Raw genomic sequence first — 18,839 nt, forward strand, 5'->3', positions numbered from 1 at the left:
CTTCAGTATACCTAGGGTTGCCCAATGTCTCCCTTCAAAGATGCCAGCCTGCTAGTCGACTTTCTCATCGACATATGTTGACATTACTGTTAGAATAGTGAACAAGTGCTCCCAATAATTACTTTTCCCTTCACTTTTGTTATTGAAGATAGTCTCATGTTCTGCTATGGTGGATTATTCACTGTGTGACAGTCTAACAGACAACAAAAGTACTCATTTGGCTGCATGAATTATTTAATCAACAGCCTTCATTTGCTTACTGAAAAACTGATTTTCAAATTGTTCACATTGTATATCACCAATACACAGTGATGCTCTTCTATTTTAATACTGCTTCTTATCAATGAGGCTAGTTTTGGATCGAAGCTAACACTGGTAGTTAATCAATTTTAAGATAGACTTTCAACTAATAACATAGTTGAAGATAAATCAGCTGCACTTCCGGCAGCCTTTTCCCTAAAGCATGTATAATCTGAGAACTTTCAGACTTTGTTATCGTATCATCACAAAATATCCCCTTCCTTACGTCCCTCTTCACTGCAAGTGTCCTGCACCTTGCTCCTTTCCTTACAGCACAGGAATGTCATGCCAGTATATTGTTTAAGGCATTTTTCTCTCCCCTTTCTTTTTGTGTTTTTTTTTGACAGGAGTGGACCATGGAGTCTGCAATGACAGCCAGACTGCCTGCACGTGTCTTCCTGGGTGTCCAACTTCTGTTAGTACACTAGTTCTGCATCAGTGGTTCTCACTGTTTTCATTCTTTTCCCGCTAGTTCAGCTGAAATGAATTTGCAAGACAGGAATAGATTTGTACCTGTAACCACGTATGGCATGCTTGAATCACTCAATGGGAACAGCATTGTCTCAGTTAGGGAATTTTTAATGTCCCCAGGGTAAAATTCCAGAGTTCTCAGCTACACAAGTTCTGCTTTCTGGTTTAAGTTAAAAATAAGATAAAATGAAATAAATCTTTCTACATTTGTGTACTGTGCGCAAGCAACAGCACTCAACTGTCAGAGCTTGCATTTCAGGCTTAACTGAGAGCAACTCTTTTCACTTCACTTCCCTTAGTGATAAAATAGTAAAATAATCCTATAGCTTCATTTTCTCATCTCCTTCCCACAGTCAACATCACACACAATTGAAGTTTCTGTTTTCATATTTGCATGGTTGTTCTGTCTGATAATTCTGATTTCTCAATAAAGTGAAATCCTTCAGGTTGCCCATTATGCTTTGGTTTTGGTACTGCCTTGCTTACCTAACGAACCACACTGTCTTTCTTGCTAGAGGGGTCTCACAACAATGGTGCCGCCACAATATTTCATGTAGCACATGCTGGGTAATAATACGCAAGAATGTATTTTTCTAAAATTAATTCCAGCCAAAACCACACTATTTCCACTGATTTCTGTAAACGTTAAATATTTGTAAAATCTTGTAAGTCTCCATCATTTATCAGCAGTCCTGCTTACCAGGAGACGTCCCATATGAGTGGAGGCTTGCGAAGGTGATGCTTATTTACAAGAAGGTACGGAAGGAGGATCCAGGGAAATACAAGCCTGTCAGCCTGACCTCAGTGCTGGGGAACAAATCATCCTGAGTGCTGGCATGTGCAGGACAACCACGGGATCAGGCCCAGGCAGCACAGTCTCATGAAAGGCAGGTCCTGCTTGACGAACCTCATCTTCTATGACCAGGTCAGCCACCTAATGGATGAGGCAAAGGCTGTGGATGTTTTCTGCCTGGACTTTTGTAAAGCCTTTAACACTGTTTTCCACAGCATTCTCCTAGAAAAGCTGGTGGCTCGTGCCTTAAACAGTTTTACTCTATGCTGGGTTAAACACTGGCTGGATGGCTGAGCACAGAAAGCTGTGATGAACAGAATTAAATACAGCTCACAGTCAGTCACAAGCGGTGTTCTCCAGGACTCAGTTTTGGGTTTGAGGGTGAGAAGACTCTGCAGAGGGACCTGGATAGGCTGGATCGATGGGCTGAAGTCAATTGTATGAGATTTAACAAGGCCAAGTGCCAGGTCCTGTACTTGGGTCACAACAACCCCATGCAGTGTTACGGGCCTGAGGATTAGTGGCTGAAAAGCTGCCAGTCAGAGAGAGATATGGGGGTGCTGGTTGACAGCTGACTGAACATGAACCAGCAATGTGCCAATGGCATTCTGGCCTGTATCAGGAAGGACCAGGGAAGTGATCCTCCCTCTATATTCGGCACTTGGTGAGGCCACACCCTGAATACTGTTTTGGGTCCCTCACTAAAAGAAGGACTTTGAAGCACTGGAGTGTGTCCAGAGAAGGGCAACAAAGCTGGTGAAGGGTCTGGAGCACAAGCCTGAGGAGGGGTGGCTGAGGGAACTGGAGTTGTTTAGCCTGGAGGAGACGGAGGGGAGACCTCATTGCTCTCTACAACTACCTGAAAGGAGGTTGTAGCAAGGTGGGTGTTGGTCTCTTCTCCCAGGTAAGAAGTGACAGGACAAGAGGAAATGGCCTCCAGTTGCACCAGAGGAGGTTTAGATTAGATATTAGGAAAAATTTCTTTTCTGAAAGAGTGGTCAAGCACTGGAATAGGCTGCCCAGGGAGGTGGTTGAGTCACCACCCCTGAAGGTGTTTAAAAGATGAGTAGGTGAGGCACTTCAGGACATGGTTTATTGGGCATGGTGGTGTTGGATTGGCCTTGATGATCTTGGAGGTCTTTTCCAAACTTAATGATTCTGTTATTCTATTCTATTTTTTTTACAAAAGACATTACTATGACAGCTAAGAATCTTGTATCTGAAGCTACAATCTCAAACTAAAATGATAAATGAAAAAGAAATCTCCTTCATCACCACTGCTACAGAATGTAAATACACACTGATTACAAAAACCTACCTAACAACTGCCAAATTTCTTATATGGAGATACTGACTAACCTTAATTGAGAGCAAAGGTAGGTAAGCCATGGTACATTTGTTTTCAGTCTAATTACATCTAACCAATTAAATCTTCCTTGAAACGGCCATCATAGAATATCCTATATGGCTGGCACTGAAAGGCACTTTTATAACAGAAAACCAGAAGCACAAAATAGAGTTGTACGTGAAAAGAGCATGAACTACCTCATATATCAACAATTAGCTTCATTTTGACCAACAGGGTACTAGTGTCATGGGTTTTTTTTTTTCCCAGTTATGTGCATAAATAACTATCTAAGAAGCAGCAAGAATGGAAAACAAGGTTTCTAAGAAAGAACTAATACACAAAACACTAAAATTTCACTGCTGGACAAGCAGCTTGAGTGTACACCATCAAAGTACCTCTTTTTTTCCTAGATTGGTCACCCTAATATAACAGAGAAGTGAAGAGATTTAGCATTTTTTTAAAAAACAATGCAGTATTTTTAAGTAATTATCTATGGATATGTAGCCTGAATATATGTATCTGGATGCATAGATTTGGTATATAAGCATGTACACTTTGCACAGTTTCCTTTGTGCTTTGGTTGGTTTTCTTAAATTATTGTCATAATTTTCACTCCACAGTTTCCATAAAACTACTATTAACTTTACAGTTCACCATTCTATATTGGAATTATTGCAAGATAATAAAGATCCTGCTTATGAAGACTTCACAAGTGAAGAGACACCTTCATAAAATAATTTTAACTTGGCACCCCAGACTACTCTTTTTTTTCTTGCTATTAAAAATGAAGTGCTATTTGCAAAGATTTTACTAGTATGTTAAAACAAAATAATCAGCAAATTCAGTTTTGAAATTAGATTATGACAACTATTGCACATTTCCTTTCAAAATGTTACCAAAATTATCATCTAAATTGAAGTTGTCCCATTTAGCTATTCTACTGAATATATTCATAAGCATTTCAGTAATTTGAATGCACACAAAAAAATAAGCAAATAAAAATATTGAAACAAAACAGGTCAGCCTGGCTTAATTAGGTCAGCACTGGAGAATAAAATGGTGACAATAAATATCTTCAAATAAATGTTTGTTGCCTATCACTAGTCTCACACAAGTTTTTTGGCAAATAAAATGAATGGTGACTCCAAAGGTGACAAATCTGAATTGATCACTAAGGCAAGCATAAGAGCCGTAAGAGCGTACTGTTGACCAAATACACTTTTACTAGGATATCTAGATTTGACATTTCATCATTTCACCTTAAAAAGAAAATCTAACTTAATATTTGGTGATTTTTTTGAGTTTATTACAAGTATTCCAAACTCAACAGCGGCAGCAACAATCACTTACTTCTCAGGTTTCCCATTCCAGGAGTCAAGCTCATTCTGGGAGGCAATGTGCTGTGATATGGTGGAGTAGTGCTGAATAAGATATCATTTGGCAAGGCTTGGTCTATCATTGAACTTCGAGAGCTGGCATATGAAGATCCTCTTCGATTGCTACATATACTCTCATCAGATAGGGTACGATAAAGTGTCCTCCGTGGAGAAAGGTTTCCATAAAATGAAAACTAAACATCAAAATATGAAGATATAAGAACACATATAGCTGGTTAAAATCATTCACATGATCATAGCCCATTATCAGTTCTTGGGAGTTTTATTCTGGGCAAGCACTCTGGAATTCTACAGCTAATGCAGAAGATCCGAGATTTATTCCACCATATTAGATCTATTTGGGCCTCAAAAAGAGTTACTGAATTGTATTTTCACCATTCCTCTTGATATTTTGGAACATATCACTATGAATTAATCAGATACTGTGTAGTTTTATTAATTCTGAAATGTTAAGTGAAACCTCCATAGCCTTATGACAGCAACGTTTTCCAGAAATATGTATTAGGTTACCAACTCCAGCAACATTTATTCATGACTGTACTCAGATATGTTTGATTTTAATTTGAAACGACTACACTTTAATATTAAACATTCTGAACTGATATATGGTGCAATATAATTCACTGGATGATAGAAGTGACTTGATACACTGCATCTCTCCAGATATCATGGAACAGGCTTAGAAGAAAGGATAATAAAATTCAGTGAAAACTGTTTATGCGTTTTAAAAAGTTACTTAAACCACAAACCAAATGTCTGCAGTAAAACAAGACATTACTATATTGTAAAACTGGGCCATTCCACTTCCTAAGTCATTCTTCAGCACTGCAAATCCAGTTATTCTTCACATCTACAAAGGTCAGTTATTGCTTTACTTAACCTGTTTGTCTGGCATATAAGCAACTTAATGTTCCATCTCATTTTCTTTGTAGTTAATTATTAGTTGCACACTCCCTATGCAGAATGCATGCTTAAGAGCAGTAGCTTTTTAAAACAGTGAATATAGCACAGAATTAGATATCTACATTGTTATATTTCTGACAAAACTTGCTCACTGATGAATACTTCTAAAAGGAATACATAGAAACACTCAATCATGCCACAAGACAGAGTCTTTACAAAATACTTAAATACACTTCATAGTGCTACTTCAGAAAAGCATCTGTCTTGATGATAATAAACACCATGATCAATTGTTACAATGCCTGACTTCATCCCAGAGAAAATTGAAGGAGAGATTCAGAGTCTAATCTAGGAAAGCATCAAAATGTCCCATCGGTTCGAGAGATTTGTCTGAAATAGATATGGGCCATGGGAATAAACAACATCCAAAACTTTAACACGTGTAAAATGAAGACAACAATGGATACAAGCAGCATCCCTAAATGAATGGACAGAGGATATACACAGCATCCTTAAATGAATGGATATATGGTGTCCTTCTATAAGCAGTGGTTAAAGAACACCAAAAGACCCTGAGCATAATTAGGGACCACATGGAACAAAGGGTTAAAAAGCTTCACCCTCTGAATGTCAGGGTCTCCGATCCTCTTTCTTGCACTCGAGATTCCCAGTAAGCATCCTGTTGCAATTCTTGGCTGTTACTCAAGTCTCTCGACCTTATGTTGCATCTTCTGTTTAAAAAGGTTGTTCAACAGCTATCCAAACATGCTGAATGTTAATTGTTGTGTTGACGTTTTACAGAGTTTCGTTTGATGGTGTGACAAAAATTAAACATTACCTCGAGGGCTCATTATTCCCTGATCTATGCATAAGATAAAACCAGATCAACCAAAAAATGTGATTTGATTCTGTAGAATCTTACATATTCAGGAAATTTATTCCTGGCTTCTCCGTCAAAGACAAGTGACTCGCCTATACCCAGTCCACTGCCCTCTATGAAGGCATAATCAGAGACTGAATACTGCTGAGTCCTATGGCTGCGAGTCAGGGCCTACGGCCTCTCTCACTCAGTGAGATTTTGTTTGGGTGTCTTGGGAGAGGAAGAGGACAGCAGTAATTTCTCTCAGGATGGCCACACCTCCTCACTCCTTGTTTCTTATTTAGGCAGACAGAAACACTGGCAGCTCTTGAAATTACCACAGAAAAGCAATTATTGTATCAATCATAAATCATAAGAACCTCTAGGACATTATTCATGAAAATTCAAACACATATAATGCATACTTAACATGCTGTACGTTAAAAAATTATATATGATCTGAATTTTAAATTCAACTCTGCACTTAGAGGGTTCCCATGTGTTACTTTTGTTCAGACATGATGATTATGCTATTTAGCACACTGTATAAACACAGTGGGTTAAGAGAGCACTGAGTTAATATCGAAGTGTGGCAATTATCTCAAGTAATTTAATTGCTTTGTGCTTTATTCCACATTAAGCTCATAGTTCATAATTATGTATACTTCGGGGAGTAGTAAATTTTAAGTTCTCTGTCCACTTTTTGTGAACTTTTAAATGTTACCAATTGTCTTCATACTAAAAAGATTAGATGTATGGTCTCCACTAGCCTTTTGAACAGTTGCCACTGGTAACTACATGAAATTGTGATTCAGTCTTCTAACAGAATTGTTGGTACTGAGTATCACAGTGCATGGGGAAGCACATTACTTTTATTCATGTGCCTTAGTATCATGAGGTGTATACATTTAGGCATCCAACCTTGAAAATGTTACTTTTAACCTTTGAAATTATAATTATGTTGCTCAACCTGCATCTATCTCTGCTCAAGCGAAGCAAAGACATACTTAAACAAATACTGTATTTCATATATAATCATCAAACTAGATATAATTTTCATATTGTAGAGAGTGTTATTTTGGAACTTATGGTCAGTATTTATAGCATTCCCATGGAATATACTTAGCTTGTACAAAATGATACTGCCTTCTCTATAGCAATTTTGGGAATACCAGAAAATAATTTCTAAGGTAACTGTATCTGAGATACTATGAGCCAAAGAAAGTACTCACCTTTCTTCTCCCCTCCTCCATAGAGAGGCTGTCTGGCAGCATCAACTTCAGAAAATCTTCTTTGGACAAGACTTGCTGACTTTCAACAATGGCATTCCTCACGGAAGTTTGGAGTGGACTTGATGTAGACACAGCATCAATATGATCATATACTCTGTTGAGACAATTGGTGTTTTTAGCAAGAGAAGCAATAGTGCTCTTGGATTTGAAAGGCTGCATTCATTTTCTGTCACAAAGTAAAAATTGTTAGAACTATCTCTTGACACAGAACAATCTTATTTAGAACATTTTTTCAATAATTTTACATTTATGAAACTGTTTGTGGGTCCAAAATGAAAATCTTAAACCACTGAAAAAGAAAAACCTTAAAAAGCATAATGCTTGTTTCTCCTAGCTTGCCTCTCTTTTTTTTAAAATTTTTTTTTTTTTTACACACCACACTTCTTTATTGTTAAAGTTGTATTTCTATCAAAATTTCCAACAGTCCATCACAAAATATTATAACTTTCATTTCCTTAGTAAAGAAGAAAATCAATATTTTATAGTGTGATATTGCATTCAGCTTCACAATCTGGCAAAATTACTATGGTCATCAATAGCAATGTTTGAAGCGCATTTGTAATGAATTGTGCCATGTGCCAAGTGTGTTTTATTATCAGCAATTTTATAAAGCCTCTTTAAATAAATGAAACAGCTGTCTTCCTTAATTAACAGCATATAAAAATGTATTTACAGTCAACAAAAGAATGTCAAATTCAATTATTATCTTTCAGCTTCTTTCAAGTGAGAAAGGAGAGAGGATTTTAACAGGTTTACTCTGGAAATGCAATCAAAGGAACCAGAGATTCCCAATCACACAGAATATACATTTGAAGCCACTATTTACTGCCAAGAGCAGCATAATCAGCGACTCTGTCTTCAGCAGAGAGGAAACAAGATTTGCTATGGTAAAGTGTAATTCTTGGTGAATTATATCCTATAGTGGCACAACATTCAGCAATTGACCTGATTTTCATCATAATTGCTAATTAGAGACGTTATTTTACTTCAACATAATTATCCTCAGAGAGATATTTCCTCTCTGTGATGTATAGAAAGCTTTCCTAGAAAGAAAGAGATGAAGCAATGCTCTACACCATGGAAAAATCTGAAAATGTTTTCTGATATATGAAGTGCTGCCATATTCAATAAATATTTCTTAAATAGAACTAGCTCTTGAAGATACTTTTCTAAATTGCTGTGGTTTCAGTCTAAATGGCATGATTCATTATGCAATTTTGTTTCATAAGGTTCCATTAAAAAAAAAGAGAGAAATTGTTTCAGGACTTCATCACATTCAAAATGCAAAAACTCGCGGGAATAACTCAAGTTTTTTAAAAGTGCAATCCCACTACAACTGAACAATGTAACCAATTAAAACATTGAGGGAGGAGGAAATGACCAGTACAATAACCAGTATAGAAAGGTAGCAGCATCTTCTGCTTTCCTAAAATTAGGAAATTAAGAGCTTAACTTCAGGCTCATGTTTCACAGTACATATACTCTAGCTTTTAAAAAACGTATCTTACCATAAATATGCACATATATGCAACTGAGTTATTAGATGCAAGTAACCTATTCCCATTAAAGTAAGAGTAATCCTATATTAAACATCTGACAATCAGGTACTATATGTCATCTTGTCAGTATTTTGAGGTATAGAGGGCTGACTATGATCTACTGAAAGACAGAACTAAATAGCTTATGCAAAAAAAAAAAGCAAGGAGGTTATCAGAGAAGACTATTTTGAAGATAACAGAAATTTAAAGGTAGTTTCAAACAGCAGATTTGTACATCACTTTTTACTGCTGCAGTACTTATCTCTATCTTCATTTGAGATACTGCATCTTTTCCTTTGAGAGCAAGCTCTTTTCTTTCACCTAAGAACACATTCCTTATGAGCTGTTCCCGTGTTAAGCCATGCATATAGCTCTTCCTTATGAATATTTTTGTCTAAATGTTACTTGTAGCTTCAGTGATGTCTGAGCATTCTGTAGACTCTCTTGAAGAGAGGGGTCAGATATATCCACACTTAATCTTTGTCTCGTGGGATCCTAACCACCAGTTCATACCTGTTCATTAAAAACAGTCTGAAAAAAATACCAAAGAACCACTAAAATACCTCCAACTGGAAGTATTTTTTCTTAATTATCTGCCATAAGTCACTGATAAGTTTATGGTCATCTTTTTCATCTATAATGTGTTAGCAAATGTAATAGGTAACGAGGTAGTAAGGTTTAATAAAGAAATGTCAGGAAGCAAGCTTTATCCAACTGACTAAAGTTCCTGGAGATAAATAAAAAAGGTCTTTAAAGACCTTAATTAAATTGTAGCTTCACAGTTACTTCCTAGAGATTCAAAATGAAAGTTCAGAATGTCTGACATTGCCATACATTTTCTGCCTACACACAATTTCAGAAATTTATGTCAGATTGCTATATTTGACACACAAGAAAAGGATGCAACAGGATAGAACAGAGGAAAAACACAGCATCCTGCAGTTACTGGCTTTTTTTGTTTTTTGGATGCACCTCTGATATATATCAGTACAGAAAAAAAACCCCCCAAATATTTAAAAGCAAAATGAATTTTTGAATTTGTTTTATTACCCTTCTTCCTCCAAGAAAGTTAAACAAAGTTCTTACTCGTGGCATTCAGAAACTTCAGATTCTTCAGGTGTAGGACTTCCCTCTGACTTTTTCCATCCAATGACGTATTTACTCACTGCTCCTTGTCTGTGATATGGTTTTGCAACTGACCCAGGAACCTGCTGACTACTATTCTGCGACACTATATAGACTTTGGATGTATCTAGGGAGCCGCTCTTTTTAGAGCAATGCGTTGATGGGCTTCCTGAATGATGTGACCCACTGAAAAAGTAAAGTAAACACAAAAGCAAAAATGAAATCTACTATACAACAATAAATCAGAAATGCTTTGACTCATCTGCAGCTGTAATTCTTACTGCTAAATTTTTCTCAAGGTTAAAATCAAGGTAGCAATATTTGCACAGTAATTTTCTACATACCAGCAGTGTATACGTTAAAGTTCTTTGAGAATAGAATTGTGATGAGTTTCTAAAACAAGAAATGTATATGATTCAACTTGCTGAAATGCCATTGCAAACTGATATGGATTAGAATTAATAGACTAAGCTCAGGACATTATATATAGAGAATTTGTGCGTGCAATTTTAAACATGTACACACACATTATTAACAGTATAATTCCATTTACATCAAAACCTACATAGAGAATTACCCAAATACCTGTCTAATCACAAAACTTCTGTGCTTTTTCACTTCATGTTAATTTTGCCAGTTAATGCCAGTTTAAACTGTGTCTTTCATTCAGTACCGTTGAGAATTTAATATTAACAGAAGTAAATTTCATTTCAACAAAAACATTCCTCTGGATAATTTTAATAGCCTCTTTTATTATGAATAATAGCACTAGTAGGGATTAATGAAACCTTTTAATGAAAATTCTCAAAATAATTTAAAATGAACTAAAGCAAACACTTCCTTGAAAAAATAATTTCTTTTCATCTTGCAGGTGAAGCAACTGAAGCATTCACAAACCAAGCACCTTGCCTAAAATCAGGGACTGGAACCTGAAGCAGCTGCTCCTAACTTTCATTGCTGGTTTATGAATACCAAACACAGGGCTATTTTTTAATCTAATCCCAAAAGCACTGAATTCGCAGAGGACTAGGAGGTGTTCCTGAAAGTGTAACAGACATCTTTGCTGTCCATGCAGAGTCAAATATGAGCAATGCACATGCACTGACGTCATTAGATCACATTAAAATGCCTACTGTGGAAGGAAGTTGAATCGTTAAGGCAATAGATTAATAGTTTTGATGACAGTTAGTGCGAGCATTTAATCTTAACAACAAGTTATTTTCTTTCCTTTGCTCCCTCTTCCTCCCCAAAAAGTAGAAACAAGATTATGAGATTTTGGGGGAAGAAAACAATGCAGGTGATGCTAAAAGCATGGGGTTTTTATGCTTGCTATCCTTGCAAATATGCAAAAAAATGAAGTAAAGATGTGGTGAAGAAAACAATATAGTTATGAAGAACTGAAATCGAAAAATGCAGCAAACATTGAAGCACAATGTAAAATATGTATCAGATTGACAGCAAGGCCATTATACAGAGGATTTAGACTTCTATTTGTGACCAAATTTAAGAAAAATGGGACATTCAACCTCATTCTCTAGGTTTTAAATAAGGGAATGTTTTTGAAGTAAGGAAATAAAATGCCTATAAAAGCCTGGTTTTAGATAATGAGTTCAATACAAAAGTTGGAACAAACAGTATATATTTTTAGGATACAAAAAATGGTCTATGTAAGGAACAAAGCAAAACTAAAGGCAATCAAGCTAAGCTGTTTCAGCAACATAACATGAAGGTACTTGATAATTAATATAAAATAGGTGCATAATTACTATAAGAGAGATAAACACATTTACAGAGCTGTGAGACAACGCTGTGCATAGCTCAAGCCAGTCCTATAGTCTGAGATACTGTTTCACACAGCAGGTTTAATTCTGTAAATCTTACTTGGGCTCTATAGTATTAATTTTTTTCACATCATTCTTTATCAGATGATATTAGAAAAATCAGGCTAGTATCTTTCAACCAAACACCTTTCCTATGCATTGCACTTTATCTATTCAATAAACAGAATATAATTTTAATAAAGACATTTTGCCTTTATAGATCCATGACTTTCCACCAGTCTGTGGGCTTTGTTCTTGAAGTTTTACACTGTTTAGCTACTGCAGAACAATTTTACTATTTAACCTTCACAAAATAATTGTGAATTAATTCCTCTACTGAATTTAGAACTAGTGTTCTAGTGTTAGAACTTCATTGTTACAGATTATGAAGAAATACAAACTTGGTTTCTGATCAGTTGGAAAACATATAAAGGATTCAGTGGTAGATGTCATATGTTTATATGTAAACTTAACTTTCTTATTTGAACACATCAGTGCTGCAGCAACAGAGTTATAAAAACGAGTTTTTTTTAACAATGTATGTCTGTGGGTGCTGCATCGGTGATGCCAGCTTTTAAAACCAACAACAAAATTATTTGTCACTCCAACGTAATTTGAAGGACATTTAAGCAAAGTTGAAATAAAACAGTTGGGTCACATAATGTAAGTCTGACATTCTTCTAGACATAAAGGATTTGGCACACATATTAGAAGGTGATAATTTGAAAACATTGCTATTGCCAAATTGGAACTGGGCAATTGTAATGTGAGTCATCATCTCAACAATAATGACTACTTCGGAAATGTCTGGGTAATTCACTTAAAATCTACATGCTTTTTAAATTTTTTTAATTAATCCATAAAAAGTTTTTTTTTTAGAAGTGAGCAGCATATTACTTAATGGCTGCCTGGCACTTTAAACATGACAGCTGCCACACAAGTGCTGAGAACACATATTCTAGCCATTAGAAATCCATTTCAGCTCATAATGATGAAGTCCTAGAAGCATAGAGTTTATTTCTAGCACTTCAGAATTCTCAATATATAAAATTAAATCTCAATACACACAAAGCAGAGTGAATCTGGAGCTTCTACATTATCACAGGGCCAGTGAAAGCTTAATGGTAAAGCATTTACCTAGTTTTCACAATAGTCTATACTATCTTTTGTAACTTGTGAAAAGATCTAAAAGTCAGAGTAAGTACACAAGAATAATTCACTCATGTCAAGCATATAAAGAAATGAGGATACAGGATATTGTTGGTTATTTTCCTATACTGATTTACATTGAAAACAGAAAAATCAGAGGGAAAGAACAATTTCCTTTCATCCTTTACAGAATATAAGCCTTAATACATAGACCAAAGGTTCAACTTCAAAGTCACCATAAAACGGGAATTGGGAGAAAAAGGCAACCAGCTGTAAAAGTGTAATTTCAGAGTTTGCTTTACAACAGATGTACCATGCACACATTCCATTGATAACAAAAAAAACAAAGGGCTGAAAATCAATCAGAAATTCAGTTCAACAAACAAAATTGTAAAGTATACATCGCAATAACATAAATTAGGAGAGACAGCATGCAATGCAGTTTCACTATATGTAAAAATTGTTCATTGCCATTGCTCCAATTTCCCTCAGTATTAACTCCCAGGTAATTTGTTGTACTGTGCTAAAAAAAACACAAACAAACAAAAACAAAACAAAAAAAGTATGTGAAAAAAGTTCTAGGTACAACCTTCACTTTTACTCAGGGATGTCTCTCAACTTTAAAAACATAACCAAGGTCACACACAAAGTCTCCACTGGATATGAGAGTAGGGCTAGCTATGCTTTTTAGGCAGACTCATCAAAAATTGCCTGAAAATTGCTTATATAGGCACTTAAATAAAACAAAAAAAACCCAAAATCAGTTAAGTGCACTTTCAAAGAAAGATAAAAAGAATAACGACAATGAAGAACACTTCTTTTTATGTTAATCTAGAATCTACAATCCCTAATTTGTAAGAAACACATACCTGGAATGAGAGGAGATTTCACTTAGGTCTCCCATGCTGCCCTCAGCGGTATGACTGGTAGAAACAGCAGAGGCATAGCTATGAACAGCATAGATTTTAGCTGAATCATCATCTGGACCAGATGTTTCGGAAGACTCAGTCCACTGCTCAGTACGACAATGTACTCCAGACCTGCTGCCAGCAAGGTGCAAAGGGGCCAGAAGAGGAGCAGGGATGCAGGAAGCTGTATCAATTCCACTGTCAGTAGAAGCCCCCTTTATATATGTTAATCCAAGCAGCTCAGGATCCATCAGATCTCCAGAACCAAAGTGTTTTTCATCACTGTTGCTGGATGTATTACTGGACAGGGTGTTGCTGCTTGAGTGGCTTGAACAGCTTTTGTCTCCAATCTTAACATGAAAACAAACAAAAAAGATCCCACTCAAGTTAAACAGTAAAATATTTATTGTCATATAAATTACTGAATTTGTGCCGTTCAAAGACCATTTTATTATTTTTACAGTATGCTACAATATAACTGTGAAGTATGAAAAGAGCTAATTATATCACCAGTTTCTAGGAAATGAATTGCACAACTGGCTAAGCACATTAAAGGTTGATGTCACTGCAAATAAAAAGACTCTATGGAAAATCTTAAAATCACACTTGTATTCTCTGATTATAGGACCTGCTTAACATCCATAAAATTGCATTTCTGAACAGTCAAAATAAGCATTTGTTAAAGCTAGAAGCACTGGTAATCATTTGTTTAAACAAGTTCTACTGCAAATCTGAAAAACACCGAAGACTCAATGATCTTTGTTTTTTTTCCTCAGTGTGAGTGCAGCTTATTGGATCAAATCCAGTCGGATGTGTGGCTAGTTAAACTGAAGCCAATTGCGATGTATGTGTACCAGGTGAAAGTAATTTAAGTCACAGGGCCCTAAACTAAGTGTGGCTATTGAACTGGATTAATTATGTCAGGCATTTGTGTCAACAAAGTTGGGTTTTTTTTGTTGCTTTTTTAAAGGTGATTTTATAGACAGTTGGATTAATTTATGTATGTGACAGAGTAGCCAGAATAAGGGCACATGGACTTCTGTTAGGTAGAATGTAAGTGGGAAGGGTGACTAACTTTTTTACAAGATGCCCCTCCTAGAAGATCCAAGTAGACATAGCTGTTGCTCACACATTAAAGCAGTTAGAAAAGACAGCCTTTCCAGAAATGATACTTCTATTCCATATGGAAATCAACGGGCCTCAACATTTGAGAAAATTATTTAGAACAAAAAAGGAGGGCTTACATCTGCATTCATTCTAACCTTGACAAGATGGCTGTCACCTTAAAGACAATGGAACAATTGATAAAAACACAATGAGCAGGTATTCCAAGGAGAGGGACTTGGAGAATGGTGTCTAGAGAAAAGGCATGTCACTTCTTACTGTAAATGTAAATCAAACCAAAGTGGAAAGAAACAAGAGTGGAGAGGGAAACTCAAAAGGCATAAAACTAATCTCAGAAGACGTATTGCATGTTTGAACCTTCCCAAAAATTTCCTGTATGTTGCTGAACATACATGCTAAGACACCTTTCTGACCTTGCAAAGCAGCAGAGAATCTGGGCAACAGCTATTGATATAGACATCTTGAACCGATATGACCATAGCTGAGGATCATTTTATGCATTTCCTCATGCCAAAAGAAATTATTGTGTGAAAGCTCAGCATAATTGTTACATGTTGTTAAGGATTGTGTCATAGAGTAAGATTTAACAAAAAAAAACAACCCAACCCACCCAGAAGGAATATGGTATCTATTCCAGGAGAGAACAGAGAGAGAGCTTGAAGACAGTCATTGAAATTCTGCCCCCCTTTTCTTCCCCCAAGTTAAAACTGATAAAAACACAGCATAGACCTTTTTTCCTAATGGTTAAATACTTCACAGAGTTCTTGTACATTTGCTGTAGCCCTCAGTGTGAATTTCACTGGCTCGCAGAGAGTTACGTGGCAAATTAAACTCAACAAAAAGAAGATGCACAAGAGAACATCAAAAAGTTTTTTATAAGGTGATGACCTTTTTTTTTTCTTTTGCAGCATCTAACAACAAAATAGACTCATTTTATTAGTAGTATCTTTATGATAATGCTGGTTCTTACTTTGTCCAATATAGTTCTTTTGCACCTGCACTACACATACGCATACACAGGCAAACACAATCATAAGCCTATTATGAACTTTTCTGTTCAGATCCCCACCATGCTAAAAGCATTAGAGCTGCCATTACCAGAAAACTCTGAAGTTAAGCAAACTCCTCATTTAACTTTGGTATCAGTACTCTGTTTAGTACTGATTATTCCATATACTGATTCTAGTTTCCCATCAACTTTAGCTTAAAGTAAAACAACGTATTTTTTTGTCTTCATGTGCAGTATTCCACAACATGATTCTGTTTATGATATTAAAGGTATCAATGTACATAAGATGAGGAACTGGCCTCATAGTCTTACCGATGTAAGACCACAAGTAACATACAGATTGCTAGTACATATACCAAGTTTTTTCATATAACACAAACAAAAATAGAAAACTGTGAGTATCATTAGGGTATTTTCCACCACTGAGTCACTGAGGATTTTGCCATTACTGAAAACAAGCCACTAAACTAGGTAGACTAGAAATCTGTTCAGCACACCCAATATCCAAACTACATTTTCATAATGCTTACTGATTATGATCCTACATTGGTATTTCACACATTACAAGTGGTATGGTGAATATAATTTTTTTAAAGTATATGAAACACTTCACAGATTAAGCAAGCCAGTATATATGATGAGTGTAGACTATACTAGTTTTATCTCCTCAATGCCCCAGACCCAAGCCCTCTTGGAGTTCTTAAACACAGAATAAGCATACTCAATTCACCCTATATCTAGGTAAGCATACTCTTTGCCTCCCAAAACACACAGTGGTCTTCAAAAACTACTAAAATGTATTTTAAGGTGTATTTCTTTAAGTCCAGAGTGGCCTTTCTTGTTTGTTTGTTTGGGGTTTTTTTTCTTTTCTTTTTTTTTTTTTTCGGGGGGAGGGGGAAGTGGGGGTGATGGTTTTTAGAGTTTTGAATTATATCCAAGTAAAAGACTTACATGTGAAAGTTTGTTTGGTGACTCCTTGCCACTGCCTTCTTTCTGTAAAGCCCGGTCTTTGTAGGAGCTCAGAACTTTGGTCGATGGTGCATGCCACTTGGTTTCTGCCATAAATAATTGTGTTTTAATTTCTGAATGCTAAAAAGATGATTATACTGTACAAAGGAAAAAGGCACATAGCTTAGCATAAGGTTTCAAACCTGTACACTCTTTGGAATCAGACGTGTATCTTTCCAGATTTTCCTAAGACCTAGTTTTCCAATGATAATTAAATGAAGTTCAACCTACTTGAATGATGAAGCATCATTCATGAGGCTTTCTGAAGTTCAGCAGTAGTTTATTCCAAGTATTATCTAGATATCCCAACACCATGTTCTGTTAGACTGTCTGTAACAGTCCCCACCTTCACTGGCAAATTACGTGCTTTTTGTGTAGCAAACCTCCACGTCAGAAGGCGGCTGCACTTTAACAGGCACTGCATTGCAAAGAACATTTATTTTTAAGGTACAGTGGTTTTTATTACCAGAATGTCTAGCTCCTTCCAAAGTCTCCTCTCGTTCTCTGCCTCCTTCACACTCCAGTGAGCCTGAACCTTGGTGATGTTCATGGAGCAAAGGGGACTGGCACCTTTTAATACAAACATAAAATTGAGCTGTTTGGGATTTTTTCCTAGAAAATTCGGAAACAACACTTTTTAATCTTCAAAGCAAATATTTTGTAAGTGATTTGTTTAAACAATCATCATTGCTGACACCAAGCAACATTTCCAAACACTGCACGGAAACATTTACATTCAATTTTTTCAACAGCACACTGCTGTATCTTGAACATGCACAGCCCAAGAAGACACTGAACTTTAAGAAGAAATGTGTTTCACAAAGTAACACACTAAAATCAAGGTTGTGATTAGAAATAACTGTGCTGGAAAAATGACACAGATGAATTTTCATGTGTTTACTATGAAAAAAATTGCTGTAGTTTAGTTTGAATTATTAGCATTTATTTAGCTGCCAGAGATTTCAGTGAGTATTCTGAAATTCCTTGAGAAGTCTCCAAGATATTGCATATATATCTGCTACATGGAGTACCTTATCCACAACAGCAATGCCAAAGCAATGTTAAGCTTACAGACAGGGAGTCAAGCTCCTGTTTTCAATATTTACTTTTTCTCTGAAGAGTAGCTTCTGAAAGCCAAGTGACGAGTCTGGAATGCTTTTATATTATGCTATGCAGATACTGCCATAGCACAACATTTCATAACAGGAATGTTTTCAGCAGCTATATTTATACAACAAAGTAATAAATTTAAAGTAATTTAGAACAGATGTCTCACATAATATTCTTATAACATGGAGAGTATATTGGGGTAATTTTATATACAGATAACTAACTTTTGAAACTTCAGAACCAAGAGTTTAACAGGAATGTGAATGAGCCACCTATAAACCACAACAGCCTTTTAGGGAGAAGAGGCCTCTGAAAGAATGCTACTTTTTTGCTAGGGAATGGATACCATTGGAACAACCACAGTAGGATATAAAACCTTTGAAGACCATAAAGATAATTTTTAATCAAATAGCCTCCCACTGAAGCAGAAGGATGAGAAATTATTATTTTATTTCAGTTTTGAGTTATTAGCTGATTTCTGGCCTGTTTCTGGGAAAGTAAACCTAAGAATTGTTTGCTATTTACCTGCATTATGAAATAACAATTTGGTCCTAAAGAGTTAAAGCAGCATGGCTTTAAAATTGTATTAGCACTCATGTTACATTAAAGATCAGTAAACCCGTATATCTTAAAATATAATAACAGATTTTGCAAATAAATCTATGATATAGAACATACACATAC

At 35.9% G+C, this 18,839-nt stretch overlaps 1 protein-coding gene across 1 annotated transcript in view; it reads right to left on the minus strand.

Moving 5' to 3' along the window:
- SIPA1L2 (signal-induced proliferation-associated 1 like 2) overlaps window positions 1-18,839 on the minus strand; it is a gene marked incomplete at its 5' end in the record, with an annotated part of 68,275 nt that overhangs the window by 13,900 nt on the left and 35,536 nt on the right. The window contains 6 exons of the mRNA XM_010194274.1: window positions 4,263-4,482; window positions 7,304-7,457; window positions 9,988-10,212; window positions 13,865-14,253; window positions 16,989-17,092; window positions 17,512-17,615. Of these exons, the coding sequence (XP_010192576.1) occupies window positions 4,263-4,482; window positions 7,304-7,457; window positions 9,988-10,212; window positions 13,865-14,253; window positions 16,989-17,092; window positions 17,512-17,615 (1,196 nt within the window). The remainder of the gene's footprint in view (window positions 1-4,262; window positions 4,483-7,303; window positions 7,458-9,987; window positions 10,213-13,864; window positions 14,254-16,988; window positions 17,093-17,511; window positions 17,616-18,839) is intronic.

Source organism: Mesitornis unicolor, unplaced genomic scaffold, assembly GCF_000695765.1.
Source record: "Mesitornis unicolor isolate BGI_N332 unplaced genomic scaffold, ASM69576v1 scaffold2041, whole genome shotgun sequence".
NCBI lineage: Eukaryota > Metazoa > Chordata > Aves > Mesitornithiformes > Mesitornithidae > Mesitornis > Mesitornis unicolor.